The sequence below is a fragment of the Carassius gibelio genome, chromosome B2 (assembly GCF_023724105.1).
Source record: "Carassius gibelio isolate Cgi1373 ecotype wild population from Czech Republic chromosome B2, carGib1.2-hapl.c, whole genome shotgun sequence".
Lineage (NCBI taxonomy): Eukaryota > Metazoa > Chordata > Actinopteri > Cypriniformes > Cyprinidae > Carassius > Carassius gibelio.
The window spans coordinates 30,834,490-30,850,241 of record NC_068397.1 but is presented as its reverse complement, the minus strand read 5'-3'; the positions used below and the strand labels follow the sequence as shown (position 1 = coordinate 30,850,241).

At 36.2% G+C, this 15,752-nt stretch overlaps 1 protein-coding gene and 1 long non-coding RNA gene across 5 annotated transcripts; one reads left to right on the top strand and one right to left on the bottom strand.

Moving 5' to 3' along the window:
• Window positions 1-15: 15 nt before the first annotated feature.
• Window positions 16-5,135, bottom strand: LOC127950934 (uncharacterized). Of its 2 annotated transcripts, none has more exons than XM_052548368.1 (7): window positions 4,983-5,135; window positions 4,052-4,164; window positions 2,800-2,827; window positions 2,656-2,723; window positions 1,478-1,615; window positions 1,306-1,400; window positions 16-592 (listed from the first exon to the last, which is right to left on the bottom strand). In XM_052548368.1, the coding sequence occupies exons 2-7, from the start codon at window positions 4,155-4,157 to the stop codon at window positions 278-280; spliced, it is 750 nt and encodes a 249-aa protein (XP_052404328.1). In that variant the 5' UTR covers window positions 4,158-4,164; window positions 4,983-5,135; the 3' UTR covers window positions 16-277. The 2 variants fall into 2 exon arrangements, with proteins under 2 accessions (XP_052404328.1, XP_052404329.1); XM_052548369.1 differs by having other exon boundaries at window positions 2,656-2,719; window positions 2,799-2,827; window positions 4,983-5,134.
• LOC127950937 (uncharacterized) lies at window positions 1,490-6,613 on the top strand. Of its 3 annotated transcripts, none has more exons than XR_008152560.1 (5): window positions 1,490-1,637; window positions 2,648-2,733; window positions 4,918-5,047; window positions 5,699-5,731; window positions 6,194-6,613. It is a non-coding gene; the product is annotated as an uncharacterized LOC127950937 (long non-coding RNA). The 3 variants fall into 3 exon arrangements; XR_008152562.1 differs by having other exon boundaries at window positions 6,162-6,613; XR_008152561.1 differs by having other exon boundaries at window positions 6,073-6,613.
• Window positions 6,614-15,752: the final 9,139 nt, after the last annotated feature.

Sequence of the window (15,752 nt, the reverse complement as noted above, 5' to 3'; positions counted from 1 at the left end):
CGAAACACGGTTAAATCTTTTTAAAAAGCTTTACTTTTGCATTGCATTACTTTATAATGTCACTTAACTACTGTTTTAAATAAACTTGCATTGACACGAAAAAAAAATAGCACCAAATTATGCACATGATCATCAACTGAATATTTCACCCTGTAATCAAAAGAAAACATGCTAAAGAAAATGAATAATTTTAGGACCATTAAGATTATTTAGCGTTATTTTCATGATCATTTAAGCACATAAGTCTTCAGCCCTATTTTCTTTATGCATTGGCACATCACTGATTCTCTTTCTTCTTAAGTGTTTTTTTGCTCTGTTTCTTCATCTTCTTTATGTCTTTTTCCTCTTCTTCCACTTCCTTGGCTTTCTTCTTGACTTTCATCTCTTTCTCTTCAGTCTCATCTTCTCCGTGTCTTCCTCTTCTTCTGCGCTCGGTGAACTCTGTGTCTCTTTTCTTCAGGAGCCTGAGGTCTGTAAGGGCCCGGTGCCGGAGGCCCCTGGAAACTTTCCCGCCAGTCACTCTCTTATGTTTGCCTTCATCATCATCATCATCAATCCACCAGAAAAACTTTTCCCATAAGGATGTGTCTGTCTAAGAGTATTAATTCAGATGTGAATGATTACTATTTCTTAAGAGCCGTCAAATGATTAATCACGATTAATCGCATCCAAAATAAAAGTTTTTTTTTTTACATAACATATGAGTGCATATATAAATACACACAAATACAATTTATATTTTGAAAATATTTACATATTTATATTATTATATTATAGATACATATATTTAATATATAAACATAGCATATTTTTCTTAAATGTATACATGCTTTATGTATCGATCATCAAATAAATAAATTTTAATATGAAATATTGATTTGAATTTAATTATTTAAATAATTGTATCTGTGTATTATCGTGAAGCTTCCGCCGCTAAGAAAAAAAAAACTAAATTTCATTGTATAAAACAAGATAGAAATTGCAACAACATTCCAGTAATATTAATACAGAGTATTCTCAGTTCCTTTTTGCTATGTTATTAAAAACTAAGCTAATAATTAATTGTGTGAAAGATAAAAGCGGGAGTACGCGGAGTGATACGAGAAGCTTGAAAGTAGCGCCAGTTGCGGTAATCCGGTTGGCCAATCAGAATGAAGCAATTTAAACTTAAGCGGCGCGTTTTTTATGTGCTAGCGCAACGGTCAAAAACGTCTGTCTTACGCGTCTTTACATAGAAAACAACCCTTTTATTTGCAAAAGTGATATCTTTACCTTCATATACCGTGTGTTTGGTGTTGTTCTCACCTCATGTGGTGTTATTTTTCCTCTTTTAATCAGAGTGTGTCTCTCGTTTAGTGCTGTGAGCTCTTCACTGACGTCTCTGCGGCCTCTTACGGCTTCTACACAAGGAGAAAACATCTGTCAGTCACTGGAGAGTTTGATGTGTTTAGATGTTATTTGGGATAAGTACACTTGCCGTGTATTCTCTGTAACGCGGAGCTCAGGAGGAGGAGGGTTATGGCTGCGATCAGACAGCGGTTCAGCGTCACTCCTTCCCACGGCGTCTCGAGCTGCGTCAGACTCTGGACGGAGAGCGCGTGGCGTAACGACGTCGCTGGACAGGTGATAAAACACAGGTGAGTCGCTCAACTGTTCCACGTTTCGATCTAAATGTAGGTTTCGACATCGTGATAGAAGGAACAACAACACGTAACGTTAAATGCGTTCTGACGATAAACTCTGGTTTGGCGCGCAAAATTGTTGGGTTCCTATTTTCGTTCGCTTTCAAAACTTTGCGTTCTCTCGCAATCTCTATTAAGTTACATTACGAGAAAACTTTCATTCATTTTAAAAAAAAATCTGATGACAAATTTTTCATTGACTTTCATTACTTTGCTGCAAAAAAAAAAAACATTTATTTTTCAAAACATTTGTGTGAAAGTATTGCGTTACCGGTGATCAACAAAATTACAAAAAATAGGTTTCTTCCACATCATATTATTTCTAACACAGAAAAGATTTGTGAATGAATAAAAAAATATCATGGGGGTGAAAAATCTCAATTTCAATGCTTTTACACCCCCCCCCCCCCCCCCCCCAATCGCACTTTCTGTCATTATTTATTTATTTATTTTTTACACCAGCATGTCCCTTTACTACAAAACACTTATGTTCATTTTCTTTAATTAGCAGACTTACTACAGAGTTAAATAGAATATTTTTTAAAATAATAACTACTTGAAGATGCGTTAAATCCAATTTCATTATATATTTTTTTTATTAAATACCAATAACTAACATTTAATAAATAGTCAAATAATATTAAATCAAATAAAATAGGATGAAATATGATTTAAAGCATCTTCAAGTAGTTAATATGAAAAGATTTGATAATGGTAGAAACAAAATATTTTACACATCTATAATGTTATTTATTTATTTTTTCATTGTATAAATGTGGTCTTTATACATGAAACCGATGTCTTTTAAATGCTAGAATGAAGGCTTCAGATGGAAACTCAGTTGATTAAATTGATTCAGAATGAAGTCGGGTCTGATGTGGTTTAGTTCACACCGTTACATTTACGTAATTTTCTAGGATGTTTTTAGTCGTGAGATGATGAACACATGAATCTGTGTTTTTCAGGCTCGTACTGGTGCTGGAGACCCGGTGTTCCCGTGCGATCATCTTTGGGACCTGCTGGACGATTGGAGCTTCCTGCCGGACAGAAGGTTATTAATGCAGTGTTTAATGTGTGTGTCAGACGTCATGTTCAGATGTGTGCTCTCAGACTCACCTCTCGCACCCTCCTCTGAGCGTACAGCTCTATAAACAACAACAGCAGCACATCAGACAGTCAAATGATTAAACATGCTAGTTAAGCTAAAGATCTGTTACCTTTACTCCGAAAAAATAGGATGGTGATGTTGTTGTAAAGTGCAAAATTGGAATAATTAATCGCCTTGTTTACTGTAAAAACCTACACGCAGCAAGAAATTGCATGTTTTTTTTACAGAAATATCATCAAAGTTATGTTTTGTTTTTTTGTTTTTGTCACAATTTATAGCTTTAAAGAACTTCTTTAGAATCCACTTAAACTTAGAGTTCTAATGAAAATATTTTAGGGGATTCGATTTAGTTTTAGATTTATCAAAAAGAAATAAACTTTTTTTTATATGTGCTGTTTTATGTATAGTTTTTTATTTATTTACATAAAAAAAAAGATTAACTTAAATCTAAAACTGAATCTATAATTAAAATTATGAAGAAAAAAATTGTGATTCTTGAGATAAAATGAATGTCATCTGAAATGAAATCGAGGCTTAGGCCACATTTCTCACTTTTAGTTTACCTTGATGTTGTAAAATATCTTAAACTGGAATAAAAGTTTACTAAAAACTGTACAGACATGGAAAAAAAAACTAGAAATGATATGAATTAAAAACAAAAATAGTCATTTTAAAATGAAAATGGAGAAGCTGAAAATAAAAACTGATTAAAAATGAATGCAGACTATAATAGTATTTCAACAGTGTCTTGTCTCTAGGTTTGCAAAAAGATTTTTTTTTTTTTTTTTTTTTTTTTTTTAATATATATATTCCAGATATTTTTGGAAAGTTTCTGGAAATGTACCAAAAATTTTCCACCTCTTTTCAACATAATATATAATATAAATGCTAGTTAACCTGTTGATTGGTTAACAAACAATGCAGGTGCACCATGTAATGTATGCACAAAAAAAAGCCTTATTTACGGTAAAGATTTATGCACAACATGCATGCACTGTGTGTTTAGAGTAAAAACTGCTGGTCACTGTTATTTAAAGTCCATTGCTTTAAAGAGAGCTGTGGTGTGTCTGGTGTTCGGTGTCATGTCAAGGTTATTGTGATGTATTATTAGACTCACTGTTCACTATAACATCACAAATACTGTGGATGCTTCCAGCCCTGATCTTAATTTAGAAAGAGCACTTTGTTTCCAAGACATCTTGACTCCTCGGGCTTTCATATTCATGTTTGAAACAGAAGTACAGTAAGATCTCCTTCGTACCTGCTCTGGCTTCTGTTCGCGTTTGCTTGACAGGTTTCTGAGGAGGAAACACTTGCAGTGGTTTACCGAGCTCTTCCTCAAATGTCTCGAAGGTGCTTTCGTCCATCACTCACCTGAGAAACAAAGAGAATTCCTAAAAGCTGGTGTCGCATAAATCTGTGTTATAATACTTGATCCTTTCAGAGCTTCGACACGTTCATGTCACATTAAACGTCCCAGACAATAAGAACGGAAATGAATTAAATGCGTTGTTGGATTTGAGTTTACATTGTGTCTTGTAATTGTCTTGAAATGTTTTAAACATAAGCAATCAAACGCAAAAATGTATTTCCATGTTTAAGATTCGTGCATTATGAGAACATTTCTAGGGGTAAGCATTAAAAAAAAATGTTTTAATATATTTACGTTTTAAAATTGTGATTTACAGATATTTCAGAGCACAGCATAATTGTAAAAATAAAAATAAATCCAAACTGGGAAAATCATACTTTTAAAGTTCAAATCTTTTGTTTTAAAACATTGTACATTTTAAAATCGTCATTTACAAATTTCAGATTAAATATTTTAAACATAGCATAATGTTAAAACGCATTCCAGCTCTGTAAATCATAATTTACAATTGTAAATATTTTAAAACAAAATATTTAAATTTTAAAATTGACTTAAAAATAAATAAATAACGCTGTATTCTAATATATTTAATCAGACAGAAATCAATCTTATGAGAGCTACATATCTGCAGAATATTAAAAAATTCAACAATCACAGCATTAAGTTTACCAGATTACTTTGTTATATCCTAAACATTATGCAAATGATCTTTATCTCACAGTGTCCAAACAATAACAGTCCCTAAATATCTACAGACTCCATTCAGACAGCAGTGAGGATCACAGACGTCACCTTTGACCCCTGTAACAGCGCGGCTTACCTGCACTGAGGTGAGCGGGAGTCCTGAGACGGAGAGGACGGCGGTGTGAGAGCGCTGGAGCATGTGTAGGACACACACACACACACACACACATGACAGCCATGCACAGGTGCAGCAGAATGAAGCCGTGTTGTAACGGGACACTCATAAGTCCCTGGGGTGAAGTGAGATTTATTTCGGAGGTGAAGGCTGCCAGTCAGGGGTCTCTGAGCATCTGAAACATGCATCCCATAATACTACAATCAACAGGGAAAGAAACTACTGAAACGGAGACTGTGAAGTGAACACAGTAAGCTCTTGTGATTGAGCAGTTTGGTCAAATTATGCTGATTTATAGCGTCATGTAAACCGTTACTAAAAATAACACCAGGATTCGACTCTATTTAGTGTATTTTGTGTTATTTAAGATTATATTTAGGAATTACATTTTGTAAAATGACTTCTTAGGAATGTTTGATTTTTCTGTCGAATATAAAAAAATACAAGTTTTATTGATATTAATTTTTTTATTTATACTAATTTTAGTCTGACATATAAATAACCTTTACTTCTAATATGGTGTTAATATTTGTTTCTATTTTCTAAATATTTTAAAAGTCTTAAGAGTTCAGAAAAAACCTGTCAATATCAGCTGCATGTTGTGTTTGGCTACAAATTCAAAAGAAAAAAAATTATATGTATTTTGCAACATTTATTTAAATTTCATCCTACTTCAGGGTTTTGGAAGAAACACAGCAGCTCAAACATCAGTAAGTATTTTTTAATAAATGTATTAAAGATTTTATTTAGTTTTGATTATTTTAAAATATATGACTGAGTCTGCCATGTTAATAGCCCTAGCTGCCAGTGTAATGGGATAATAATAAACACATACATATTTAATGCATCTGTTGCTTAATTGTAATAGTTTTAAAATTAATTGTAATAGTTTTAAAATGTGAAAATCACTTGATTTACTGAGCGTCGTTCAGAGATGAACACTAGAGGACGCTGTAACTCTATAAACTCCTGTAAATGATAGTGGGTTTGCAAAACACAGAAGCATTAAATCAACAGATCTGAGCTGAATTTATCTCTGATTTCTCTTTAGTCTCATTTACAGCAACTGTAAGAGAAGCAGATTCAGCAGTTACTGAAATATAACAAAGCATGAGCTGAATGTGTTGTGTATATTAACAGACTGAAATGTCTGCTATTCCTCGGATATCAAGAGTTGCATCATCACGGCGTGAAGTCTTCAAGAACAACGAATGTTCAGTAGTTACTCAACATTTCACAGATACTTCTCATCTGCTCCTCTCCATGCTCCTGATACTCTAACACACGTCCCGCTTTATTCACTATTCCTACGAGACCGAGCCGCTCCGGACACTTTCTGGACACACAAAGCAAACGTGACATTTGAGTGATATAATAACCTTTCTCATCATTCAACACTTCAGCTGGACTCAGAAATGCATGGCTTTGCTTTGCTTTTTTTTTTTCTACTCCGCTTTTTAGCAGATTGTTAGAACCACAATACTATCAGTCTTCATTTTTAACACTAGATCTATTGTTTTATCATCTACGACCAAACCACCGTCTTGTTTTTGAATCATTTTGCTGTGCATTAAATCACAATTGCTTTGATACTTTGGTGTCTAACACGATAAGTGTGACTGAAGCATCCAAATATGTTTTGGCCCTCTGTAGCCTGTTCAGAAATTGACATCACTGATAATTTGCAGGTTCATTATAGATCCACTGCTTCATGTGGAACAAACACCATTCTGTGCTTTAAAGATGCACATGCATGCTTTATTGAACAAGACGAGTGATTTATCTTCAGTGTCCGAGTGCTACCTTACCTTTACTAATGGATTACACTAATGGAAAATAATTAGCTGCATTTCTCACACTCTGAACTTTTATTACACTTCAGCGTGTTGTATAGAAGAAGCATTAGAGGTTCCACAAAGAACCATTCAGTCAAAGGTTGTGTAAAGAGCCATCTCTTTCTTACCTTTAATAATCTGAAGAATTCTTCATGGACGCATTTAGACAAAACTGGTTCTTCTCGTGAAGCACCTTTAATACAGACGCTTTAAGTGATCAGATGCACCATTTTCAACAATAAAACAGGTTTAAAAAACATCTACAGACCAGAAGATCACAGAGATTACCCAGAATGCCGCAGCATCATGCTGGTGAGTTTTGCACAGGCACACATGAATCTTTATATGGTGTTTTGAAACATTAGGGAGAATAACTATTATGCTGCATGACAAAAATCAAGTTGTAGTTGCAATATTTGGCTTTTGTAGCACGCTATGCTCCTGAAGTGTATATATTGCCAGAAGCCACAAGCATACTGTGTTTATTTTAGATTGTAGGAGAGAAATTCAGCTGCGGGGGCGATGAAACGGTCTTGTGGGTGTCTCAGAGTTCACAGCAGTGCTGGAGTGATGAGGTTAAACGTGCACGAGACGTGACTGTTTTACGAACGCATCTACAGCACACACGCATGAAGTGAGGAAATCAGGCGTTAAACACACTGAAGTGGGCTCCTGACGGTTTGACTTTGGTTGGCAGATTTTAAATTGCATCTGGACCGGTGGGAGTTTGATCGTGTTGCTATCAGTGGATTTGCTCCAAATCATAGATTACATCGTCAGGCACCTCGCTGGGCGCTCTTCAGCCCGCTGTGAGAAGAATATTATTGGTACAAAGGATGATAATAAACTGATTTAGAAATGCATGCCTGCTGTAAAAATAAATGCAATGCTGTTATTAACCTGTCGAACAGGTGATGCAGTGACATTTACAGTCTGACCCACATCCCATCATGAGCTTTCACAAACTAGAAAATACAGGTGCATCTAAAAATAAAATTGGATATCATGGAAAAGGTCTTACTTTTTGTAATTAATTCAAAAATGCTAACTTTCTTATATTCTAGATTCATTGCACACAAGCCTAAAATTAGTTTTAAATTTAATTATGACTTACAGCTTAGGAAAATTTTATTCAGTATCTCAAAAAAATTTAATATTCCATTTTGAGCTTGATTAGTTTGGTTAATTTTGAATATAAATACTGGGTAGCTCTCTTGGGCTAGTTTAGAACATGCAACCACAATTATGGGAAAGACTACTGACTACAGACGATCACCAACACCTTCCTCAAGGAGGTTTAAGCTACAGAGGGTCATCGCTGAAAGGGATGGCTGTTCACAGAGTGCTGTATCAAATTAAATTCAGAGAAAGTTGACTGGTACCCAGTTCACCTCAGAAAAGATGAAATAAATAACAGTAAAGAGCCAAATTCTTAACACTGCTCTGATAATGATGAATATTTATTTTTACTAATAACTTCTAAATTGCTTTGACTTTGAAATGACTTAATCATAATCTTACAGCACGAAGCGTCTCTAATCCCTTTATGTGGAGCTCAAGCATTTGTCACATTTCAGTTCTGAAGTCGAGCCCAATCCCAGTTCAGCTGACATGTCTTTGTCCCTTCAAAGTGCCCTTTGATGTGTGTAAGAGAGGATTTCAGGCTGAGCTACTCTCCGTGACCTTGTCGGTCGGCTAAATCTCTCCGGGGTCGTGCATTTTAAGTTCATCGGCGGGTCCGAGTGTCTGTGTCAGATGCAGGCAGAGCGTGAGACCAGTCAATCACCAGCATTCACCGTCCTGACAGTCTTCTGATTCATGGACGCAGGGCAGGCCACAGATGAAGAGATGGTCATTAATACATCCTTGTGTGTTTCACTGCTTGGACCTCGGCCTGACTTCTGATTCAGGGCATCTGTGGCGGTCTGTTTACAGGCAGCACGAGTCTGAGGCCCATCGATGTGTTTGGACTTGTTTAATCATTTGAGATGTTGTCGCACTGTGCATAAAACATGGACACACAAAATGTGTCTTTTCGGGATGTGTAATGTTCTACACTGTCTCAGAAAAAAAAGGTACAAAAACTGTCACTGGGGTGGCACCTTTTCTAAAAGTTGAGCTTTTGTACCTTATTCATAGCTAAAGGGTGCATATTAATAGCTTAAAGATATATTAGTTGCTAAAGTTTCCATATTAGTATATTTTGAAAAAGGTATCGTCTTATTGACAGATTTTTTTTCTATCTTTTTTTTCTAAAAGTGCATGCTATGATTTTTTTTTTGCAAATAAAAATAAGATGTGCATCTTTACCACTGCCAGTGACAATCCGAGATTGACTTGGTGCAAAGAAACATCTTATATCAGAAAATGTTCAGATTGATGTTAAAATGCAGTTTTATTCAGATGCTTATGCATGTTGCATCATCCTGTGTTGCATGTCCACATTTCTCCGTAAAACCAAAAGAAATAAATATTGTGCATTAGAATTAAAAAATTTAATTGAAATTATATGCAAAATATAGATTTTTTTTATCTTTGCACATTTCTCCTGAAAAATCTCGTGTGTAATGTGATTAATGTAGTTTTAAATTAATATTTCTTTAGATGTTTGTTTTTGTCAGGTTCAGCTGTGAAAGGCAGGATGTCTCTCTTCTTCAGGTAAATAATTCAGCTAGATTCCCAAAGGATGTTTTATTCAGCAAGCAGCATATTTTAGGAATATATCATTTAGCATTTTTCATTCAGTTTTGTAATTCAATTGGGTGCCGTCACTTTCAGAAACCATGTTTTTGTTCCCAGCCCCAGGAATGATTTGTTTCTGTTTCTAACACTCATAATGGATCTATAGGCATCTTTGGCACTCGAGTTCTTTTACAGAAAGAAAGAAATGTAAGATGACAGAGATACAGTAAGTGAGGTTTGAGATCTCCATTAGATCTCTAGAAGAGATTTTATATAAGAGAGATCAAATTATTTTCAATACTTTGTTGTGATGTTGTTATTCTGCAAAAAACTTCTGCTTTCACCTGATTGTGTCTGTGTGCGTGTGTGTGTGCGCGTGTGTGTGTGTGTGTGTGTGTCTCTCAGACGGAGACGGCTGAAGTCTCTGATGTGCAGCGGCGTGAGTCTGACGTTAATCTCACTTCAGGAGATGATTATCTGGCTGAACCTCCAGACACATTCAGACCGGAGACTCACCTGAAATCGTTTAGCGCTGACAGGAGGAGGAAGACGATCAATAAATATCTTTGGGAAATAATTGATTAAATCCAGCAGCCGGTGTGAGTGAAGAGAGGTGAGGGACCGACTATGATCTTCACATGCAGGAGAAGCACAAGAACAGGTTTAATGTCCTTTATTTAGTTAACTGTGACTGTATACATCGCTCTGGTTCTAGTGAGCTGCCATTAGCTCATATGAGATCAGGATGAGTTTGTGTCTTCATCAGGTTTGGAGAAGTGTAGCATTGCATCAGTGTCTCATCAATGGATGCTCTGCAGTGAATGGGTGCCGTCAGAATGAGAGTCTACAGCACTCCAGTCCATCAGTTAGTTTTTTAATTTTATCACTTTCACCTGAATTTAATTGTTTGTTTGTTTTATGTCAGTGGCCAGTGCAACATTGTTTCCCCCTTTTTTTCTTTTTTAGGTTTTCATCTAAAATTGATATTTTATTTCAATTAAACGAAACAATTATTATTATTTTTTTATTAGTTAATCATAACATTGTTTTTGTGTAAAAACATACTGCACACACTAATGAGATGACTGTATATAAGGTACTTCTGTGACCTTCACTAATACCAGCTCAGATAATGACAATATCCTCATTTTACCCTGTGAACATCATAAAACTGCAGATGAAGCAGATGTGAACATTCACGAGCTGCTAAGACTATTACCATCCTGCGCTCTTTAATTAAATCAATCATTAGCTCGTGTTTTGGATTATGTGGTAATGTTCTCTCTAATTGTTCTTGCCGAGCAGAATTAATTCAGCATTCATTGCATTATTCTTTACAAACTCTATTAAAAAGGTCAAATGTAGTTCATTTCTTCAGGCTGTTGGTGCATTTCATTTTATATTTATTTGCAGTAGCTTGGAGCATCAATAACTATAATCTTTTTGTGATATATCTGAGGAAAGACTTGGTGGTATTATTATTTTTTATTTCTAATCCATTTTCATGCTATTATTTTATTTTATTGGTATTGATTAATGTACATATATTAACTTTTTTTATTTATTTAATTTATTATTTATATTTTTTAACTGACCTAAAATACAATGTTATATATATATATATATATATTTAATTTTAAAATACAATAAAATATTACCAATATATTAAAATATTGTCAAAATAGAATTGTTTTTTTTTTGTGATTTTTTTTTGTTTTTGTTTGTTTGTTAATGCAGCAATCATGAGAAGAATAAGAAAGCACAACAGAATGTTAATAATGCACGGCGTCTGTGTGTTTGGACGTGTGTCAATCATTATTCAGAAATCTGTTGTTTGTTCCAGGTCTGTCCTCGTCTGCTGAATTAATCAGCGGTGTATTTCTGCACAAGACGTCCGATATCTTCAGTACGTCTCTGTAAATCAATGGACTGCAGCTCTCTGCTGTGTGCTCGGCTCAGATTTGTTGACCGTGTGTGTGTGTGTGTGTGTTTCTGAGATAAAGCATCTCTCTTTCTCCCAGTTTGAGTGATTGTGCTGTGAATCCCATCCGTATCTGAGCTTAGATCACTCACCTGATGGAGGATTGACCTGCAGCGAACGCAGAATAATCACAAATTAAATCTATTCATTTCTAATTCACAAATTGGTTCTTTTGATCACAAATGAGATCTCCGCTGCTTCTCCTAGACAGAAGTATAGTGCAAATGGAGTGTTTTTAGATGGAAAAACTAACATATTTCAGCTAGTTACCAAGGCAAGACTTAATTTCGATTTGATGAAACACATAAAATAAGAATGAAATAGTAATATAACTTAGTATAATGTTATTAGTAAACATTATATAATATTAATACTTATGTATATCTTAGTATAATAATAATGTTTTTTTTTATTGTTATTTATAGTCGTTGCTATATATGCCCTCACAATTTTTGGACAAAATAAAACAAGCAGAGTAAATCTTTTTGAGATTAAGAGATTTTTATATTAGTATTGTAATTTTATTTATGCATTGTAAAATAAAATTATTGCTGTTGTTGTCATATCAAAGCCCGAATAGTAATATTTAAAAAATAATAGTAATTAAAATGACAAATTCACATAACAAAATGAAAAAAAGCTAATTCTAAATATTTATGTATTGTAACAGTTTTATTATTAACCAATCATTATTGCCTCATTATTTTTAAATAAAGCATTTTAAGTCATTTTAAAGACTATTGATGGCTTAGGTCTGTTTTTATAGCGACAAAAAATAAATAAATAAATAAAAATACAGTATATGAATACTTTGTAAATTATTATTTGAAGTAACCAAACCATGGCTAATTTGCAGTTACCATGGCTACAAGAACTATGATTTGTGGTGTTGTTGTTAAAACCATGGGTAATTTTTCGTAAGGAAACCTGAAAAAAAATAAAATCTTTCACAGGAATGATAAACGGGCCTCATTTTTACCTATATGATTTAGACTTTATTTTAATATATATTAAAAATGTATGAGGTGTGCATTGTACCTGACACCTAAATGAACACATTACAATTGTTTTATGACTGCATGTCTTTCTCCTCAAATGCTATTGAGCTTTAAATTTGCGTTTGAGCCCATGTGAAAGAGTGGCATAATTTACATATGATTTACAGATTATTTTAATAAATATCAGACATTTAATTCAATTGTGCATTATAGCTGACACCTAGATGAACAATTACAGTTGTTTTAATGACTATAAGTCATTCTCCTCAAATGCTACTGACGTTAGAAAATTGTATACCAATATCGCATGTAACTTTAGAGACGGTCCCTAAATTTGAGACTCGTCCAACGTCAAGCCAACTTTATGTCTGTTTTTTTACTTTTAGTTTTCTTTTCTCTTTGCTGGATTGGATTCATCCATCAATTATGAACATTCAGCCGCAAACATGAGGTGCGAGCGGTCGCGAGCGCGGATGGGAGAATGGAGGAAGTTTTTTTTTTTTTTGAAGCAACTGGGATGCCCCTTCTGGGAATTGGTGCCCTAGGCAGACTGAGTCAGTTCGGGAGTTCGGTGCGGGATCGCGAATCATTTGAGTCAGTTTGGGGATCGCGAATCATTTGAATCAGTTTAGGAGTTCGGAGCGAGATCGTGAATCATTTGAGTCAGTTTGGGGATAGCTAGCTAATCATTTGAATCAGTTCGGGTGTTCGGAGCGGCTTCGCGGATCATTTGAATCAATTCGAGAGTTCAAAGCGGAATTCGCGAATCATTTGAGTCAGTTTGGGGATCGCGAATCATTTGAATCAATTCGATAGTTCGGAGCGGGTTCGCGAATCATTTGAGTCAGTTCGGAAATTCGGAGCGGGATCGCGAATCATTTGAATCAATTCGAGAGTTGGGAGCGGGATCGCGAATCATTTGAATCAATTCGAGAGTTGGGAGCGGATTCGCGAATCATTTGAGTCAGTTTGGGGATCGCACGCAAATCATTTGAATCAATTCGAGAGTTCAGAGCGGGGTCGCGAATCATTTGAGTCAGTTCGGGAGTTCAAAGCCGCGGATTCGCGAATCATTTGAGTCAGTTTGGGGATCGCACGCAAATCATTTGAATCAATTCGAGAGTTCAGAGCGGGTTCGCGAATCATTTGAGTCAGATCGGGAGTTCAAAGCGGCTTCTCGAATCATTTGAGTCAGTTTGGGGATCGCGAATCATTTGAATCAATTCGAGAGTTCGGAGCGGGGTCGCGAATCATTTGAGTCAGTTCGGGAGTTCAAAGCCGCGGATTCGCGAATCATTTGAGTCAGTTTGGGGATCGCACGCAAATCATTTGAATCAATTCGAGAGTTCAGAGCGGGGTCGCGAATCATTTGAGTCAGTTCGGGAGTTCAAAGCCGCGGATTCGCGAATCATTTGAGTCAGTTTGGGGATCGCACGCAAATCATTTGAATCAATTCGAGAGTTCAGAGCGGGTTCGCGAATCATTTGAGTCAGATCGGGAGTTCAAAGCGGCTTCTCGAATCATTTGAGTCAGTTTGGGGATCGCGAATCATTTGAATCAATTCGAGAGTTCGGAGCGGGTTCGCGAAGCATTTGAGTCAGTTCTGGAGTTCGGAGCGGGATCGCTAATCATTTGAGTCAGTTTGGGGATCGCGAATCATTTGAATCAATTCGAGAGTTCGGAGCGGGATCACGAATCATTTGAATCAATTCGAGAGTTCAGAGCGGGTTCGCGAATCATTTGAGTCAGTTCAGGAGTTCAAAGCGTGTTCGCGAATCATTTGAGTCAGTTTGGGGATCGCGAATCATTTGAATCAATTCGAGAGTTCGGAGCGGGATCACGAATCATTTGAATCAATTCGAGAGTTCGGAGCGGGTTCGCGAATCATTTGAGTCAGTTCAGGAGTTCAAAGCGTGTTCGCGAATCATTTGAGTCAGTTTGGGGATCGCGAATCATTTGAATCAATTCGAGAGTTCGGAGCGGGTTCGCGAATCATTTGAGTCAGTTCAGGAGTTCAAAGCGTGTTCGCGAATCATTTGAGTCAGTTTGGGGATCGCGAATCATTTGAATCAATTCGAGAGTTCGGAGCGGGATCACGAATCACGAAAGATTCGCTCTCGTAAATTTTCAAATTGGCCATAACCTTTAATTCATTGCTACCAACTGGGCAAGGCTTTCTTTTGCATTGATCATAACATTATAACAACAAAGAAAACAAAACAATGCACTCCACTGTGATGAGCAATCGCTTCTCTGCTGTCTTCACATGTTATCGGAAACTTCCAATTTCCCATTTATGAAGTGCCTAAATAATTGGATCTGGAGCATCCCCTCCTGTGACCCATGATCTGTCTGTATGTGTATTCAGAGCCAGTGAGCATGGGACTTTCATAATAATAATAAAAATCTGCGATAATAACGCATTAACTTGCCCAGCCCTAATGGATACATTTTTAAATAAACAAGAAATAAGAAAATTGTTAAGATATTGTCTCCGTCCATCTGTCTGCTTCTGAATCTCTCTCAGTGAGTTGTGTCTCAGATATAATGTCTGTGTTTTCTTCATCTCTCTGCCAAGCTTCACCCGCTGTGATTAATCGCCAGTTGATAGTAATAAACACACACACACACACACACCTCTTTATCTCCCTCTCACAGGCACACACACACACACACACAGCGTCAGATCTGCTGGAAGAGCAGAAGATGAACTTGTGCACGACGTGTGATTTATGTGCTGATTAACATTGTGTGAACATTCACAGCTCTTAATGTGGATCGACGGACACTAACTGGGGATTCTGGCTGTGAGTCCAGCACAGATTTGTTGTCATTTAGGAAGTCTCAGTGTCTGTACGCTGCTATTTCTGGCCTTTCATGACTCAATCCGAGTCCTCTGGGCTTTTCTGTGACATCCTTTAGTCAGACGTGATGTGAGGTTTCTTCAGAGAGGATCTGGATCCGCTGCTGTCGAGTGTAAACGCAGGACTGTGAGCGTCTGTATGTTTGTGTTGCCAGTCGTATGTAGGACAAACACTCGTGGGTGATTTCTTGTGTGTTCAGGCCATTTGCATTGATTTTCTGTGAAAAGCAGGAGACATTTCCACTTCGACACCGAACACGCTTTCTACAGACGTGTGCTGAAACACATGACATCTCTCAGACTCTAAAACTATTCCATCAGCTAAATATATTTTATTTGGTGCATATTTATTAATCTTACATTATAAAAATG